General features: G+C 35.7%; 1 protein-coding gene across 1 annotated transcript in view; it reads right to left on the bottom strand.

Annotated features, from left to right (window-relative positions):
- Window positions 1-5,146: 5,146 nt before the first annotated feature.
- FGF10 (fibroblast growth factor 10) overlaps window positions 5,147-16,564 on the bottom strand; it is an 88,694-nt gene continuing 77,276 nt past the window's right edge. The window contains exons 2-3 of the mRNA XM_019661511.1: window positions 12,301-12,404; window positions 5,147-9,576 (exon numbers count right to left, since the gene is read on the bottom strand). Of these exons, the coding sequence (XP_019517056.1) occupies window positions 9,379-9,576; window positions 12,301-12,404 (302 nt within the window). The 3' untranslated portion in view covers window positions 5,147-9,378. The remainder of the gene's footprint in view (window positions 9,577-12,300; window positions 12,405-16,564) is intronic.

Below are 16,564 nucleotides of genomic sequence, written 5' to 3'. Positions count from 1 at the left end.
TTAGGGTAGGGATGACGGTGATGAGGTTTTTAGTAGGATCTATTTCCTTTTACTTCATATTTTATGAGAACCTAGATAATATGGGTGATACTATGAATTGTCCCCTTGAGACCTATTTGAATAATCTTTTTAAAAATGTCTTTCATAGAAGGAATCCTACTTTGCATTTTATTCTGTATTTCTTCAGAGGCGTAAAGGGTCTGCTCATCATAATAAAAACTGGCAAATATCAACATGCTAAATAACAATGTGGATGTCCTTTGACTTGTGAGAAGAACTACACCTCATTTTTTGACTGGTCTTTGCTATGTGGTAATTGTTAGGGAAACATCTGGTTACTGTCACATAGTTTAGCATCCGATCTCATTGCGTGACATTTTGTTCTGTGACATTTAGTTCCCACTTGGGACTTGGAATTGGAAACCTAAAATTAAGTTCCATTTCCAACATAATAATAGGGAATTGTCCTAGATAATGACGTTTGAGGTTCCCAGTAATGGAATTTCACCACGGCACATTGGAAAAAAAAATTTAAGAAATTGTTATCAGTGATTTTCTTTATGAAGTACAAATACTTAGGTCCCAGAAACTGTTTGGGGGGATTACTCTGGAGCTTTTCTTAGTTTTGAGAATATTATCCTTTGCTTTATGGACTCACGGTAAATTGGAATGAACTCTCTTGCAGTGACTTTTTCCGGAAAGAAAACAATTAGGGATGTTCCTTTTGAAATGGCTGAGTATACTTTTCTAAACTTTAGGTTTTCCAAACAGAACTGTGTCTGTCATAGGTTCTCTTTGCTGGTTCTTTCATAAAATAAAAAGAGAAAGATTTTAGGCAATTGCCATTTTGCCTCTGCCTAATTTTGTCACTTAGCTTAATGCCCGTTGCTTTAGCTCATATCCTGGAACTAAATTGGTGAGCCCATTCTTACTCTCCTATGCTGTTGTCACTCTCCAAGCTATTCCTAAAAATTGCTGTTTCCCTCATCAATTTTTTCCCAGGAAGTACTGTGTGCCCATAGGTCTATCCAGTGGACTTGCTAAACTCACATGCTATTTAAATTAAAACGGAGGCAACCATCATTCAGAAAGGGTAGCTTGTTGGCTACAGTTCTGTCAAATTGTCTCCACCTTAAAAACAAACAAACTGCACGTGCAGGATGTCTTAGATCTCCTGCCAGAGGAAATAGACTCTGTGACAAATATTTGCATGTAGGACATTTGTTGGAAAGTGCTCTTGGGACACCTGTGAGGGGTACAGGAAGCAAGGTTAGGCAAAGGGGGAAAAGTTGGTCTGAGATGAAGTCACAACAAATGTCTCCGCTGATCCCACAGGGGATGACCCCATGGAATTACCCCTGATTGAGCAAGAGGGCAAGGCTTTGATACCTCAGAGTGAGCTGTCATTGGATGTGGGGCATGAGACTTCCCTTCAGCAACTGGGGAATGAATACCTAGGTCCTGAAAAGGTGACCTGGGCAGTGTACCCCCCATTTACTATGTAGGATTCTAAAAGCTGAATTGCTTTCTTGGAAACAAAGATGTAGGCATATTTTTCTTATTTCTTAATATATTTTAAAAAGGATTAAGAATTTAACAGATGGTGGGGGGCTACGCAGTGTAGAATACGCAAGATATTTTGTCCTTTTGTGCCCTCTGTTCCCTGTGGGTTGGCCAGTTACTGCTTTCACTTTTTATGAAAATGATGCTTTGTATTCATGGCTTAAAAAATGTTGAATTATTGCCAAATAGTTGCTATACTAAGACATATGTAACTTTTCTAGAAACCCTCAGGCTCAGAGTGTGTACCCTTCTTCTCAAGGGAATATTTTAAGCATCAGTCCCTCTTGGTTCTTAAACCAAATTTTTCACAATGTCACCTCCATCTCTGAAGTAAGAAAGCTGTGTCTGTGCTTAGGTTCCTTTTACATTATCTCTACCTTCTTTGTGTTGATACTTTAGAAAGCCCGTTTTTCCAGGGGGGAAATTGTGGTTCAGAAACAAAGTACCTCCGTATGAGCTGACCCAGAGCCCAGTAATGCACAGTGTTGAGAAGAAGTATTGTTTTAATATACAATGATGGTGTGGTCAATGATCAGAAAAAGTTGGTTTTTGTTTTTTTTTTGAGAAGAAAAAAAATACATAAATTAAACACGAAATCTGTATAATAAAGTAATCTCGAGTAAATGTGGAGATTTTGAAGATGACCCTGTCATTATTTTGTCACATTAGGACTTTTTAAAAAAACAAATGTTCAAAATTGACCAAAAGGAGGGCAGAAAATTAAAATGCATTGAGCACTTATTGCTTGCTAGTTATTATACAAAACAGTTAATAAATATTATAACATTCAATCCCTTAATACTGTGTCTAGTGTTAGGCATGTTATCCAAGTTTTGTTCATTCATTTTTGTTTTAAATGAGGTAACTTTTCAAAGGTTATACTGATAGATTGTGGTAGAGTCCGGATTAAAAATGACCTCTCTGATTGAAAAATATATGCTATTCCTCCCAAAAATATATTCATAAAGAGAACTGTGTAGTTAAAATGAAACACTTTCATTATCCTTAGAATTACATTTCTGAAAATTTGAAAAATATTGGGCTATAAACGGTGTGGTTTTATGTATGTATGTATGTATGTATGTATGTATATATGTATTTATTTATGGTAGAGTGCCCATATAATGGAGAGAAAAGTGATTTTGGAGTCAGGAGACCTATATTCATTACCTAGCACTGAGCTCTGGGGAAAAAAAATGAACCTTAGTTTTATCATTTATGAAATTAACATATAAAAGAATGATAGCGATCAACATTTTGACTAATTTACTGCATTTGATATGAGACAAATCTTGAACAACTTTTCCGGGGACAGAGCTATGTTGTGTCCCAGAAACAATCTGTGCTACTTTGAATGTTTAGTGTTCCTGTGGTTACATGCCGCATTGATTTAGCATGGGGCTATCCCAGAGCAATTTTATTTCTGTAGCAGAAGTCTATTTGATTGAAGGCCTGCTGGCTCCTTGCTTGCTTAGCTACTAGTTGAACAAAAGACTATGGAAGTCAAGGTGGTAAAGAATGGAGGATCAAATACTGAGCACCAAAGGAATGCTGGATATTATTGGCTTCACCAGTAGATGGCCAGAGGAGAATAAACAAAGTAGGAAATAAGGTTTGGTGAATGTGTCTATATTTACAAGAGATCCTTATAATTCTTTTCTGTGATGGATTTACTACATTTTTGGAGAAGGGGATCCTTATTATCTACCCGTTTTGTGGTTCCACACAGTAGGATCATAGGAACGAATTCAGTCATGTATTTGGATTCAAAAGTTGGTTCTGGAATTCTACTGGGAAAATTGAGACTAAAAGATGGAAGCTAAGATTGTAAATTAGTGTGAGTCCTGGTACCTATCTCTGGTGTAAACTGCCATGATTGGCCGGAGTTTGGACTTTAACCTGTCATAGGTCCTCTGTTTAAATTCTATTTTTATTTTTTCCCCAATAGTAGGAATGAATAATTTAAGTGATTAGAAACCATGAATTTTATTACTATGGAATATTTGTATACGTGAAGAGAAACATGTTTTAAAAACATAGAAAGGTGAGTGCAACAATAATTCCAGGTACCCAATATTAATTGCCTCCAACAATCTCTATTAACATCACTGTGAAGCCTTTTACTCACTTGAAATAGCTCAAATAGATATTGGTCAAAATATAGTCTATCTTTTCCTTGTGAGTTTAATAAGGAAATAGCTTTCACATAGCTATTTAACATCATGAGTTAAAAATGAGAAGAAAGAGAAATTTTTGCTATTGAAATATGCTGATTTGACTATTTCTTAGGAGATCTTGGAAGATGAAGTACAGAACTCTCCTAGGGTAAGATAAGATGGAATGATTGCCAATACTGACTTGAAAATATTATTTAAAAGTACTATTTAGCTTCTTTTTCTTTTTCCTGCATGAGGGTAATCTTGCATTCTAAAATGCACTCTTTATATCCAATATCCAATTATCAGGAAAACAAATAAGATATTGTTTCTATTTTTAATGATATGCAATGTCATTTTTTAATGTTTCTCTTTCATTTTTCTCTTGGGAAAGCTCCCCAAAACATATTTTCTTACATCATTTTTACAGATATTGCCTTAAATACCATTGATGTCTGAACATATTGATCATGTCACTGGAAAACATGACTATTGAAAAATCTGCTGTTTAAATACCAAATGTTAAAATATTTTTAATGTTAAAAAAATATATATATATTTAATGTTGAATTGATAAGTGACCCCTAATCTGAATGCTTCCTGTAACCATAAAAAACAGTCTTTTTTTAAATTTATAGTACTTCATGAAACACTGATTTTAATTTACTCTCCTTGAAAGACCTCTCTGAGATTTTTTAAATTTTTATTTGCATTGTCAGCAGCTCACATTGACCACAGAAATGATAACTAAATAATTTAGAAAGCTGTAAGATTATGAAGGCATTTAAGACGTGTCTAAGGTAATTAAAACCAAACTATAGGAGGATTAAGGCTTTACTGTACTTGGTTATTCTGCAGCTGGGGTCACTGCCTAAGTTGTACGAAGGCATATGTTCAATTTACAGTTGTAATGAGGAACATGGAATGTTTTGATTCTTCATTTGCTGTGCTCATCTCTAGAGGATGCGATGGCCTATATTAAAAAATGAACATAGACTCTTTTGTGGAGAATAATAAAAATACATAAGCTAATACATGCCACATGAATATGTGGTTGGCATATGGCTTTTCTCTTTGAGTATGGGATTGTCCTTAGCTGCTATCATGGGGCAGCCACATGGAAATGTTCATTATCAACCAATCAGGAATGAGATCAGTTCCTTTGATTGTATTAGGCGGATCATGGTTATTCCATGTTAACTAATATATGGTGTTTGTAAAGGTGTTTCAGCAGATTATTCACTTGTAAGTGCATTTTGTGCTGTATTTTCTAAGCAGCAAAAGAAAAGAGAAGTACAAGTCAAAGTTTTCTTTTGTCTAATATTGAATGTACACAAGACGTAGTAAAAGGTATAAAGCAGGTTTTTTCTTTTTTTTTATTTTACAATTTAAAAAAAAACAAATGGCATTTGAATTTCAGAATTTATTCTACATGTTGATATACTTGAAAATACTAGTACAGACTCCTGGGATAAACTTAAAAAAATACTCATAATGTTATGTTGTTATATAGATTGATATTTAGTAGGAGGAACACCTTTTTATTCAGTGAAAACTTGCATTCATCTCAGTTATCATTCTATAAAGTTTGCAGAATTACAGTGAGCCCGGCCATTCAGGGTCCTACTCTTGGCCTTAAAACAAAGAAAAACAAATACAATCTTTCCCTTTTAAAAAATTGCATGAAAGAAAAATCTTCTGACCTCTCTGATTTGAATAAATAGGTGAAGGCTAATTTGAATTAGTGAAAAATGCAAGGTTAAAAGGTGTATGTGTAAGTCAGTAGTCTCATTTAAATAGATATAGCTAAGACCTGTTTTGTTTTTGCACTGCCCAGCACTGAACTTTGTTTGGTGAACTGTCTTTCCTTAGTTCCGATTATGTAGGCTGCTAGAATTCATACCTTGTCATTCTAGTCATGTGACTGAAGCTTGGTCAATCACAGTGCCCATATCCCTTGTCATACCCATAGCTCTTAAAGGTAATGTTTTTCACACTTGGCCAGTGGGAGTCATACCTAGGATGTTTCCATTTTAGGATCTTGAGAAATAGGTTTTGGGTTTTGGAGTTGGAAAGAAGTAAATTGAACATAAGCAGCAGCCAAGCAAGTAAAGCCAATCAGAGATAAGAGGAAATGAGTGCTCGAGAGGAAACAAATCTTAGTTGCTTCATGTTCCAGTTCTGGTGGAACTCAAGAGTTGTCCTTTTTTCCCCAGTATCCTTCCAAAACAGTCCTCTTTTTTTTCTTACTGTTTAGTTTAAGCTGCATAAGTCCTAACGAAATAGACAAGAATTCTTAATCAATATGGTATTTGTTTGCATGCAAATGTTACTCCTAATGCACTAGATATCTTCTCTTAAATATTTCATGGCTTGCAATTATTTAAACAAAGCTCCGACTTCGCCGATAAGGAAAAGGTAAATTTTACTTTTGTGAATAATCATAAACCCTGAATGAACGACGTCAACATTATTAAACATGTGCAGCATGGATGTTTGTCTATTTAAATAGTCTCCATAGCCTTGCTTGGGCCCTGGACACAACTTATTATGTATTTTTTCTGTCTCTACTTTTCAAATCACATTCACTGGCCTACCCTATCCCCTTGAAATCACATTTTGTAGCCTCCTGGGTTTCCTCCCAACGCTTCATTGTTTCACAAGCCGTCTTGTTTTCAATTCACCCTTCTTTATCCACTGTGTAAACTAGGTGGACCTGAATACTTAGGGAAAATCGAAAGCATTTGGTTGTTATTAGAGTAAGGATAGCTGACTCACACATGTAAAACATTAAACAAACCTTACAAATGTTTGAGTGATTTTTTTTCCTGTTGTTTTGTTGTTGTTTGGAGCTGTGGGGCATTTAACCACATCCTGCCATGCACACAACACTTGAGCTTCTCTCTTTATTACCAGGTATAGTTTTAGGCTAATAAAATAAACAAGGACACTATTTTTCTTTTCTTTTCCCGAAGTTTTTATTAATTTATTTAAATGTAACATGCTATACACTGTTCAGTCTTTTGGGAGGTAGGAGGAGAGGGATTCTATATCTTTATGAGGAATCTCCTCAGAACCAGCACTCAGACGGGCACACACTTGTGTACCTGGACATTGTGGCAGGGAGTTCAAATTCCCACAGAGGCAGAGCTCCCAAAATTGTGATGACATTTTTTTGAAAATGTACATTCTTTGGGCTGGAACTGCTTTTCCTTCAGCAGCACAATCCAGCTGCAAAGGGGACCCGAAATCTCTTTCAATATCAAGCAAAGATGCCATTTTTAAATGCAGGAGAATCTCATTACTCCTTACCAAACTGTGTCTGTATCTCTGTCGACATGTGTGTTTGTGTGTGTGGAGTGGGGAGAGTTGAGGGAGATGTTTTCTATTTTTGGCTTCTGCAGGCTTTGATACATTTTGCTAGAAGCTGTTTTAGTGTTTTTGAGTACTGTAATGATGACTGTTTACACGTAGTCTCTTTGGTAATCTAAATGGCTATGTGAAATATGAATCTAGTTTGTACCCTATGTGCTGTTACCGTGGTCATCTCATACTATATTTGTCTCATCAAACGTTTAATTTTGGTTGTGGGTGGTCCACGTTCATGTGTCAGGTGCAATTATTACTTTAAAGTCAAAGAACAAAGATAACCTAGTTCCAATAGGAATGCATTACATTACAGCTCTCAGACTTGGTTACCAATTAAATTTTAACTTACAGATTCCAACCACAAAAATTAAACATTTTTAGTATCCCATTTGTCACAAAGCAAGTTGGAAGCCAAGACCCATGAAATGCAACTTTAACCATAAGCCAAAACACTGTCTCAAATTCACTTCTTTTGAAATCCCAACTTTTTTAAGGACTGAGAAAAATATCACCTTTTATGGGAAAGTTTCTTAATAAAGCTAATTCTTAAATAATCTATTAACTGAAAGTGCTGGTTAAGCATTGACACAATTAAGTTATAAGAGAAGATCACAAAACACCAGCCTTAATAGTGGTTAAACTTTAGTAAAAAGACACATTTTGTGAGTCTTTTCCTTGAACCAAAATGCTGTATCCAAACAATAACCAGACCTTTTCAAAACAAGAAATATGAAGATAAAACTGCAGCTTCAGCATACTCTTATAGTTATCTCTTGAAGTATTTAGAACAAAGAGTATTTTTCTACATTTTTAACATCACTATAGACACTGCAAATAAGGCTTATGCATTTATTTAGTGGAATACAAGGTGACGAGGACTGGTACACGTTTACGTCCCGTTCCCTATACCTGCTCTAACAAACTGAATTTCGATATGGTTGCATTACGGAACCTCCCAAAGCTCTTTAAATTTACAGAGAATAAGTTTTATTTGGTTTTGTAAAGACTGGATCATACAGCTTAAACAGGTTTCAGTATATGGTTACACATATACCGGGATATATTTTCTCAGATTAAGCCCTCGGGAGAGTTGTACTTAATACCAAATTCCTTGATAGTTCCTTTGGGGGAGATGCACTATGTGGGACTCATAAAGGGTTCTTCCATATGCAGGCAGCCTCTTCATCACTTATCGCGGTGGCATACGGCAGAAAATTGTTAGTAAATAATGAGGCTAGGCTACTAAAATGCATTTAACAATTAATTTCCCTTCTTTTAGTATATTCTTGGAGACCCATTGATGTATTGGGAGAGAACAATTTAGCCTTCTGGTCTATTTCTTAGGAAAGGAAGCCTTAGCAGTGATACATGCTTTTAAATGATGGCAGACATCTCTCACTCAAGCCATGCCACGCACTGTCGTATTTACTGTTGATGGTTCTTAGTGCAGGAGTGCAAATTAAAGTCCACTGATAGTACATGGGCACCCACACTGCTTCCCCCATCTCATCTCCTGTTATTGATGTGTTTGCCAAGTTTTAAAAACACTTTGTCACGAACATGCATGTGGTGTGCTGAAGAAAAAGGAAAGGTAAATCAGAGGGCAGCTGCTGAGGATACTCTTTAAAACCCCAAAAGATATTTAACATCCTATTAAATAAATAACTTAGAAATAGAAAGGGATGAAGGCAGAATGCACAAGCATATCATACTATTTGTTTTGTTAGAACAGTTTTACACTAACATGTTTACATTTTTCAATCCTATCCAATGCTTCCATGATGCCACGCCCAAAGCTCCTTTGGTTGTGCATATAATATGACCCAAGTGCTTTTCAGTAAATGCTTGCGTGTCTTACTGCTCATTGAATCATTAGGCTTGAATGAGCAATGAAAGTCTTTGATATGAGTTCGTATTCCATAAATAACTTTTCTGAAGATCATTCAACAGATTGTTTCATGTCCTTTAAGTCCTATTTCAGAAGTTAAAAAAGCAAAAACATAAACAAAACCTTAACCAAAAAACCCAGCGACAATGTTGTTCACTTAGGAATAACTTCCATCCCATTTGATTTGCCTGTATCTCGATTATAAGGCATAACACCGAACTAATTAAAAGAACATCATATGTCAGCAGTGAGAACAGAAACCTTCAAAGACTTCCTTTCTTTCAAGCAAGCAGACATCTGCAATGCGTCTTTGCCTTTTGAGCTACTGTCTTCATGAAGAGTACCCACTATTCCTGGCAAGAGAGCCTTTGGTTCTACTGCACCCACAAACACTGCCTTCCTCTATGAGTGTACCACCATTGGAAGAAAGTGAGCTGAGGTGTTTTTCCTTCGTGTTTTCTGTCCTCTCCTGGGGGCTCCTTTTCCATTCAGTGCCACATACATTTGTCTCCCGTTGTGCTGCCAGTTAAAGGATGCATAGGTGTTGTATCCATTTTCTTCTATCCTCTCCTTCAGCTTACAGTCATTGTTAAATTCTTTCTGCAACAACAACAAAAACCCAAAATCTTTTATTTTTATGATAATCATACTTGATTCCACTTGACAAAAACCATCCACAGAACTCCACTTCAAGAGTTTGTTGGCTGCTGACATTTGTACATTAAGTTGTGCACTTACTACACAGTCTCAACAACAGAAGAGTAAAACTCATAACCACAAAACAGATTCCGTTTGAAGGCATATCGTTCATTTTAATTGATCATCATAACCACATATTGGGGCCCTTTTAAAAAACTGCTGTGCCTTGACTATGACATGGTTTAAGTGCCTAGAATGATTATCAAGAAGCAAATATTCCACTAACGATATTTGTGATGAGTTGATGATAAAGAATAGTGTTATAATCCCTTTTTCAAAGTAATGACTCGGGTGTCTCGTGGGGAAAATCGAGTTATAGGAAAATGGTGAGCCCCACTCTTTAGCTTCTTAACTGCTTTAGTTTGGGTATAAGGGAAGGGAGACATTTTTGAAGCCAGAGTCTATAGATTAGTGAGGTACCTCCTCTTCGTTATTAACTCCAGAGTGAGATCCTGGATTTATGGAATGAATGAGACATCAATCCTTTGTCCTAAAAGATCCCCTTAAAAACACATGGTCACTTGAAACAAAGCCAAAGCGCTATGGCTATAGGGTGGAATTTCCCAAGATCAAAGCCATCAGGCTTATACAATATAGGCAGTTCTAGTCACCGTGTTTATAATTTCTTTGATATGGTAATTCACAAAGCAAGGCAATCCATGTCCTAGTTTTCAATCATCCTGGGTGCCTAATTGATATTTTCAAGAAAGCTTATGAAATCAATGGAAATTACTTGAAAAAAATAAAGATAGGAATGACAAGAGTTGTCACCTGATATACAGAATTATATTAGATGTGTACTCATGAACAAGCTACAATTTTTCACTTTTCTTGATTGCAATGTAAAATCACAGTGCACTATGGTTAGAGAATGGGTTTTTCTCTGAGACAGGCTGGAAGTGGAAAGCATAGGCTGTGATGAGCTGAGCTAATTGAAGAGGTGGTTAGGTTTATGCCTTGCAGAATTCTGGATTGTATGGTTCTAAGTGCTGAGGAAATAGTGCAGGACTAGGAGAACCTGCCCTCCTGAAGTGCACAATCTGCTGGGAGAAGACAGTGAACAAAAAAAATACATTAATAAGAGAAATATATGATAAGTGCCATTGCAGATCATTAAAATGGGGCAATGTGATAGAAGCCAACTGAACATCTACGTTAGATCTAGAGATAGAATGAAATAATTCACAGGCCTTAGACCTCAGGAAGTCTAGGCACCATACATGAACAATGTTGGGACAAAAATAATATGGGGGAATGGGAGGGAAAGTATTAAATATTTTTATGACACAGTTAATTTGAGAGGTATCCACTTCTCTTTGATGTCACCTTTTTAAAGAAGTACACTGTATCAGTTAAAAATTATTCAATCTTTTATTGCAATTAAATTTTTTACATTTTCTTCCTTAATCTAAATTCATATTAGCTGTCTTTACTTTAAAACATTGGTTTTGACTGTGTGTATGCATCAGTAGCCCTTCAAAGAATATATACCCAGTAATTCTGATATAGGAGATTAAGGATGGACATGGGTGTGTTCATTGAAAAGGAAAAGGAAAAGAATGCCTCAAAAGTGATCGTGCTGTGAACTCCTAAATGGAACCACTTTTTAAAATAGTCTTTTACTCTTCTAGGCTCATTAGTTGAGCAATGTATAATGGAAAAATTTAACTAAAATTCCTCTGACCACCCCCACCCAAAATGCATTTACCCTAGTCAGACTTAAAGAACGTCTGACTCTCCAATTATAAATAGACCTGATACGAGTAAAATACAAGTCTATTCTATATGTAGACCAGTGATGGAATCAAGTTCCAATGATTCTCAAATTGTCATTACCACACTAGTAGCATCAGAAACACCTCAGACCCTGTTAAAACAGCCAATTCTTAGCCCCTACCATGGACTTACTGAACCAGAAAATCTGGGAGTGTGTTTTAATAAATCCAGTGATTCTGACACATATTCAAGTTTGAGAGCTGCTGGCACTACAATCACCCTTATATTAATCAACAAAATAAGTTCATTTACACATTTTAAAGTGACATTTCTTAATACTTGCTATGGAACACAGGGATGTAGGTACCCAAAGCACTGGCTGGATACCAGCTCCATAACGAATTAATCACTATTGTCTAGGTAAATAAATCCTGGAGTTGATTGAGTGGCACACAAAATGATGAATTTCTGAATATGTCTCCCCATTTCAGATTTTAGCAGAATACAGAACACCCTGATTTCTCTTCAGCGGTAATACGTGCACAGTATATGGCTTTCTACACAATTCAGGGTCTTTGTTTTCAATAGTTCTTCTCCAAGTCGTCTGCAGTGCCCATGCCAATTTGACCAGATGCTTCCGTGAGATTCTGACTGGTTAGCAATTCAGAACAGTGACTGACGAATGCCAGCAACAGCCTGTGTGGTAGACTAATGGGTGAACAACAGAGGAGATTATAGAGTTGGAGGAGCTGCCTTGCCAGCCCTTGAAACTCTGGTGACCAGCCCACTGTGGCTCTATTTACTAGCAATGGAACGATAACAAAGCTATTCAATGTCTGGGGGAAACATTCCAAAACTGTGGTAGTAATTTATTGCAGTGAATTTTGAAAGTAAAAACAGAATACTTACTGAGCCATAGAGCTTCCCCTTCTTGTTCATGGCTAAATAATAGTTGCTGTTAATGGCTTTGACGGCAACAACTCCGATTTCCACTGAAGTTATTTCCAGGATACCTAAAACATACAATTAAAAAAGGCTACACTTAAAGAGTCACATAAATTTAGTTGAAAAAAAAGAAGAGTCAGGGTCAATTACTGAGTTGATTTTTGATGGTCCTAAAATGAAAACAGTAAAGAAATTGAAAAAAGAAAAGCCCCAACTTCTTTCAATGTGCCTAAAAACCAAGAAATTGTATAGAAATAAGTAGTAAGCCTTTAAAGGAATTCCCCTGCATTTTACTCTGAGCATATAGGGAAAATATTGTTTCAATTAAAATGCTTCCTTTGCTAAGTCTGCATTTTCAACCCCATAAATATTGAAACAACTCTACTCATCTTAGCCTAGATTTCACAAAAACTTATCAGAGCACACATCTGTACTATGGTATTAAATTAAATCTATAGCATATGTCAATAATATGTCAGATTTACCTCAATCTGTAAAAACAGTGGTAAACTATTTCTTTGTAGGACACTTAGATAAACTAAATCTTTTGGCTACAATTTAACTGATAAATTCATTTTTGGCAAATGCGTTGACATTTTGAGATTCAGAGAGACAAATCCCACATCCACATTGTCTTATCAGTTACTCTGGGTTGGGATAAAATCCATCAGCATTTTTTAAAGTTTGTTTTTTTTTCTAGATAGAATAGAAAACTGAGGGAATTAGTAACTGATAGACAAGAGACCTTTTCCCCTAATACACAAGTTTCAGTTGATGCATGTAGAGATAATTTTCTCTGAAAAGTTTATACGTATATAGAGAAAAGGCATTTGATAATGCTATTCAAATTCCCACTTATTTTAGGTTAAGAAGACCTCAGGTACTAACTACTTCTTATATCATCACTCTTGGAGAAGCTTTCTTAGGGTAGAGAAGCAGAGTTGTGGTTATTAAAGGCCTCTGGATCTAGAGTGTCTGGGTTTGAATCTCCACTCTGTATTTATTGGAGAATGACCACAGCAGAAGTTGCTGAATTGCCTATGTCTCAATGTCATTTGTAAAATGGGCAACATAATAATACCTCCCTCATAGTCTTGTTGCGAGGATTAAAATCAGATATACATATAAAATAATTAGAACTTGCCTAGAGCATAGTGACTCTTTAATTATCACTAAAAGGAAGTTTCCTCTGAGTTCTAGATTTTGGAACTTCTTCACCAAGTGGTGTAATCCTGAACAGGATACACCAATTCCCATTGGTGTAGCCCATAAAAATCTGGAAGTTGGTTACATGTTATTATTTAGCATATATTACCTATCATCCTAAGAAGTGCCATCCTAAATGTGGTTGACAAATTGTGTTTGTACTGTTCCCATTGGAAAAATGTGTCTTGATCTCAAGACATGAACACCTCCCTTTCCTTCACAAGTTTCTAAGCCATATGGAGATTGATAGAAATGCTTAAATTTCCCCATAGCAAAGTTGACATAACCCCGAGAGATTTGTGTCAGAACTATGTGCCAAGGACCATTCTATCCATGTATCCTGTAGGAAGCCTCCAACCCAACACAGCACATCCTCTTATTAATAGAATGAGATGGATCTCAAGTGGCAAGCTCAAACCAAGAAAAGATTGTGAAGGGTGAAGGAGACAGTATCTGTAATTTTAACATCTGTTTTCTTTATGCCAGTAGTTGCCCTCAAGGTACGAACACATACGCACACACTTATTTGCATATCGTAAAACGTACTTTCTTGTAGTTTATTTCTTTAATTCTCACAACAGTTCTTTAAGGGGGTATTACTATCCTCAATTGCAGATGAAAAAATGGAGGACACTGACATTTTGTGTAACTCATACAATAAATGATAAAGTGACATAGGTGAGCAATGATGGATTCAACATTTAAGCCTTTGACTTTCAGAATATTTTGCTCTCCATCATTGACTATTTTGCCTCTGCATCATATCGCCTCACTCTTTCCCATTCCTACAAGGGAATCCTGTTAGAAAACCATCTGACGAAATGACTGATCAAGATAATGGTCTTTAACAGGCATGGTGCCATAGAGGATAATGTCTGAGTTTCAGAGAAGGAAATCTAATATACTTATGAGTATGTTATAAGCAGAAGATACAAAACAAGGCAGCAGGTAGAAATCTGGGGCAAAATGTTTAGGCTGCTATTTGCTTTGCCTGCCCAAGAAGCAAGTAAACACTGTCAGGATTGCAAGGTGTTCCTTACGTTTGCTTTTGTAAGTAGACGTTGTTAGAATGAAAAAAAAAAAAAGAGGATTCTTAGCAAAGAATAAGCCAAGATTTGTTTCAAGGTGAACAAGTAGTGGGATTAAGCTGCAGTAACTAAGTTGGGAAAAGGAAAAGTATTGTGATATAAATATTACCAAATCCTTGACTGGTTATTTCTGAGCATGCACTGCCCATAGTAGATCATATTTAGCTAGGGAATCCCTGGGTTTCTTTCAGCTTGGCACAAAATAGAAATCCAATATTCAAAAAATCCATCAATCTATTAGTCATCTGTTCCACTCTACAACTATTTAAAGGCTAGCTTGAAAAGTTTCTACATGCTTCAAAATACTATAAAAAGATGGAAGATGTAGGTGATTTAAGGTCCTTTTGAATTCTGAAAATAATTTTTTGGATATATCATGTGTCAGTAAGTCAAAAGTTGATAATCTTATGGGTAATGGACAATGACTACATTTATTATAAATATCTGTGAATGTGAGGAGGACTTTCTGAGAAACTCAAGTCTAGAGGACTTCTCTATTTCATAAAGAATCTCTCCAGTGTTCTCTGTTCTTTGGTGAGGATGATCAAGTTTGCCTATGCAAGTATTTTTGGGAAGGAGTGCCAGAATTTTGTTTGACAGTTGTTAGATTAATAATTTTTAGTTCTATTGTATACTTTCCTGCAAAATTAAATGCTAATTGAAGGACAGCCTCATAGTAGAAAGTAAGTAAAGGGCTTCTGGAATCTCTCTGTATTTCTCACAACTTATGTGAATCTACAATTATTTCAAAATTAAAGTTATAAAAAAATGCACTGATTTGCTACCCAAAGAAACTAGCACCTGAAAATTACATCAATAGAAGGAAACATAAACTATATTTCCCATTCATATAATTTATATATTTTGTAAATTTAAAGATATATTCTTATAGTAAAATTCTAACCACATGAGTTTTAATGTCTCTCAAAAGATGAATATACCAGGTGGTACTGCAAATCTATTTAAGGGCTTTTGGACAGTTTAATTCAAACACATACAAAGACCTATGAGAAGAAGGGCACACTCTTAGGAAATGGAAGTACGAAGTCAAGTTGTGGCTCTCCTCTTGCAAAGCCTATGTTTTATTGGGAACATTAGGACATACAGAGAGAATTCTAGTAAAACATATCAAGTGATAGTAAGTGCTAAGATGGAAGACAAGGGAGTCAAAGATAGAGCTAGTTCATGTTGGCTGAGTTTCCAAGGCAGACTATTAGAAATGATACCTGAACTGAGTTTTGTAGGCTGAGTAAGAAGCATCCAAGGGAAAGGTGAGAAGACATGAGTGAAACCATGAAGGTGAAACAGTATGGTGTTTGCAGAAAAAATTATAAGTTTGGTTTACCAATTAGAGTAACAGAAACAAGGCAGGATGTAGTAAGAAGTGAGGTTGGGGAGTTAAGTCAGACTCAAGTTACCAACCCTCTTGTATAGATTGTAAAGATTTAGGCACATCAGAAGTATTTTATCTAAAAATACATAACTTTTCAAAGAACATATTAGAAAAAGCCAATGTTTAGCAGATTTCTTTAATTAAATATTAGCAATCTGTAAAGTTTATTTTGAATCATATTTGAAGTCCTAAATAATAAAGTTTGATAATCAATATTATAAAAGTAATTATGACATAAATAAGCTCCTATTAATGGACAATTTCTACCTAATGATGCATCATCACCACAGTAACGGAGGGGATTTTGCAAAATGATGAACTCCAAATGGAAATAACTTAGAAGTCACAATTTTCATGTAAATCATCTCTTAACTTACAGATATGACTTATGTTTTGATGAATCATTGAGTAGTTAATTTGAGGAGGTGGCCATTCACAAGTATCTTTCCTAGTTTATGGTTCTCATCCTTCTCCAAAAGAGAAACATCTGACCCATTTTCTACCCAGCAATTATGTTGGACCAAGACCACTTCTCTTTTGG

The sequence above is a fragment of the Hipposideros armiger genome, unplaced genomic scaffold (assembly GCF_001890085.2).
Source record: "Hipposideros armiger isolate ML-2016 unplaced genomic scaffold, ASM189008v1 scaffold_351, whole genome shotgun sequence".
NCBI classification, from domain to species: Eukaryota; Metazoa; Chordata; class Mammalia; order Chiroptera; family Hipposideridae; genus Hipposideros; species Hipposideros armiger.
Note: the sequence above shows the minus strand (reverse complement) of the source record. Positions and strands in the feature narration are given on the sequence as shown.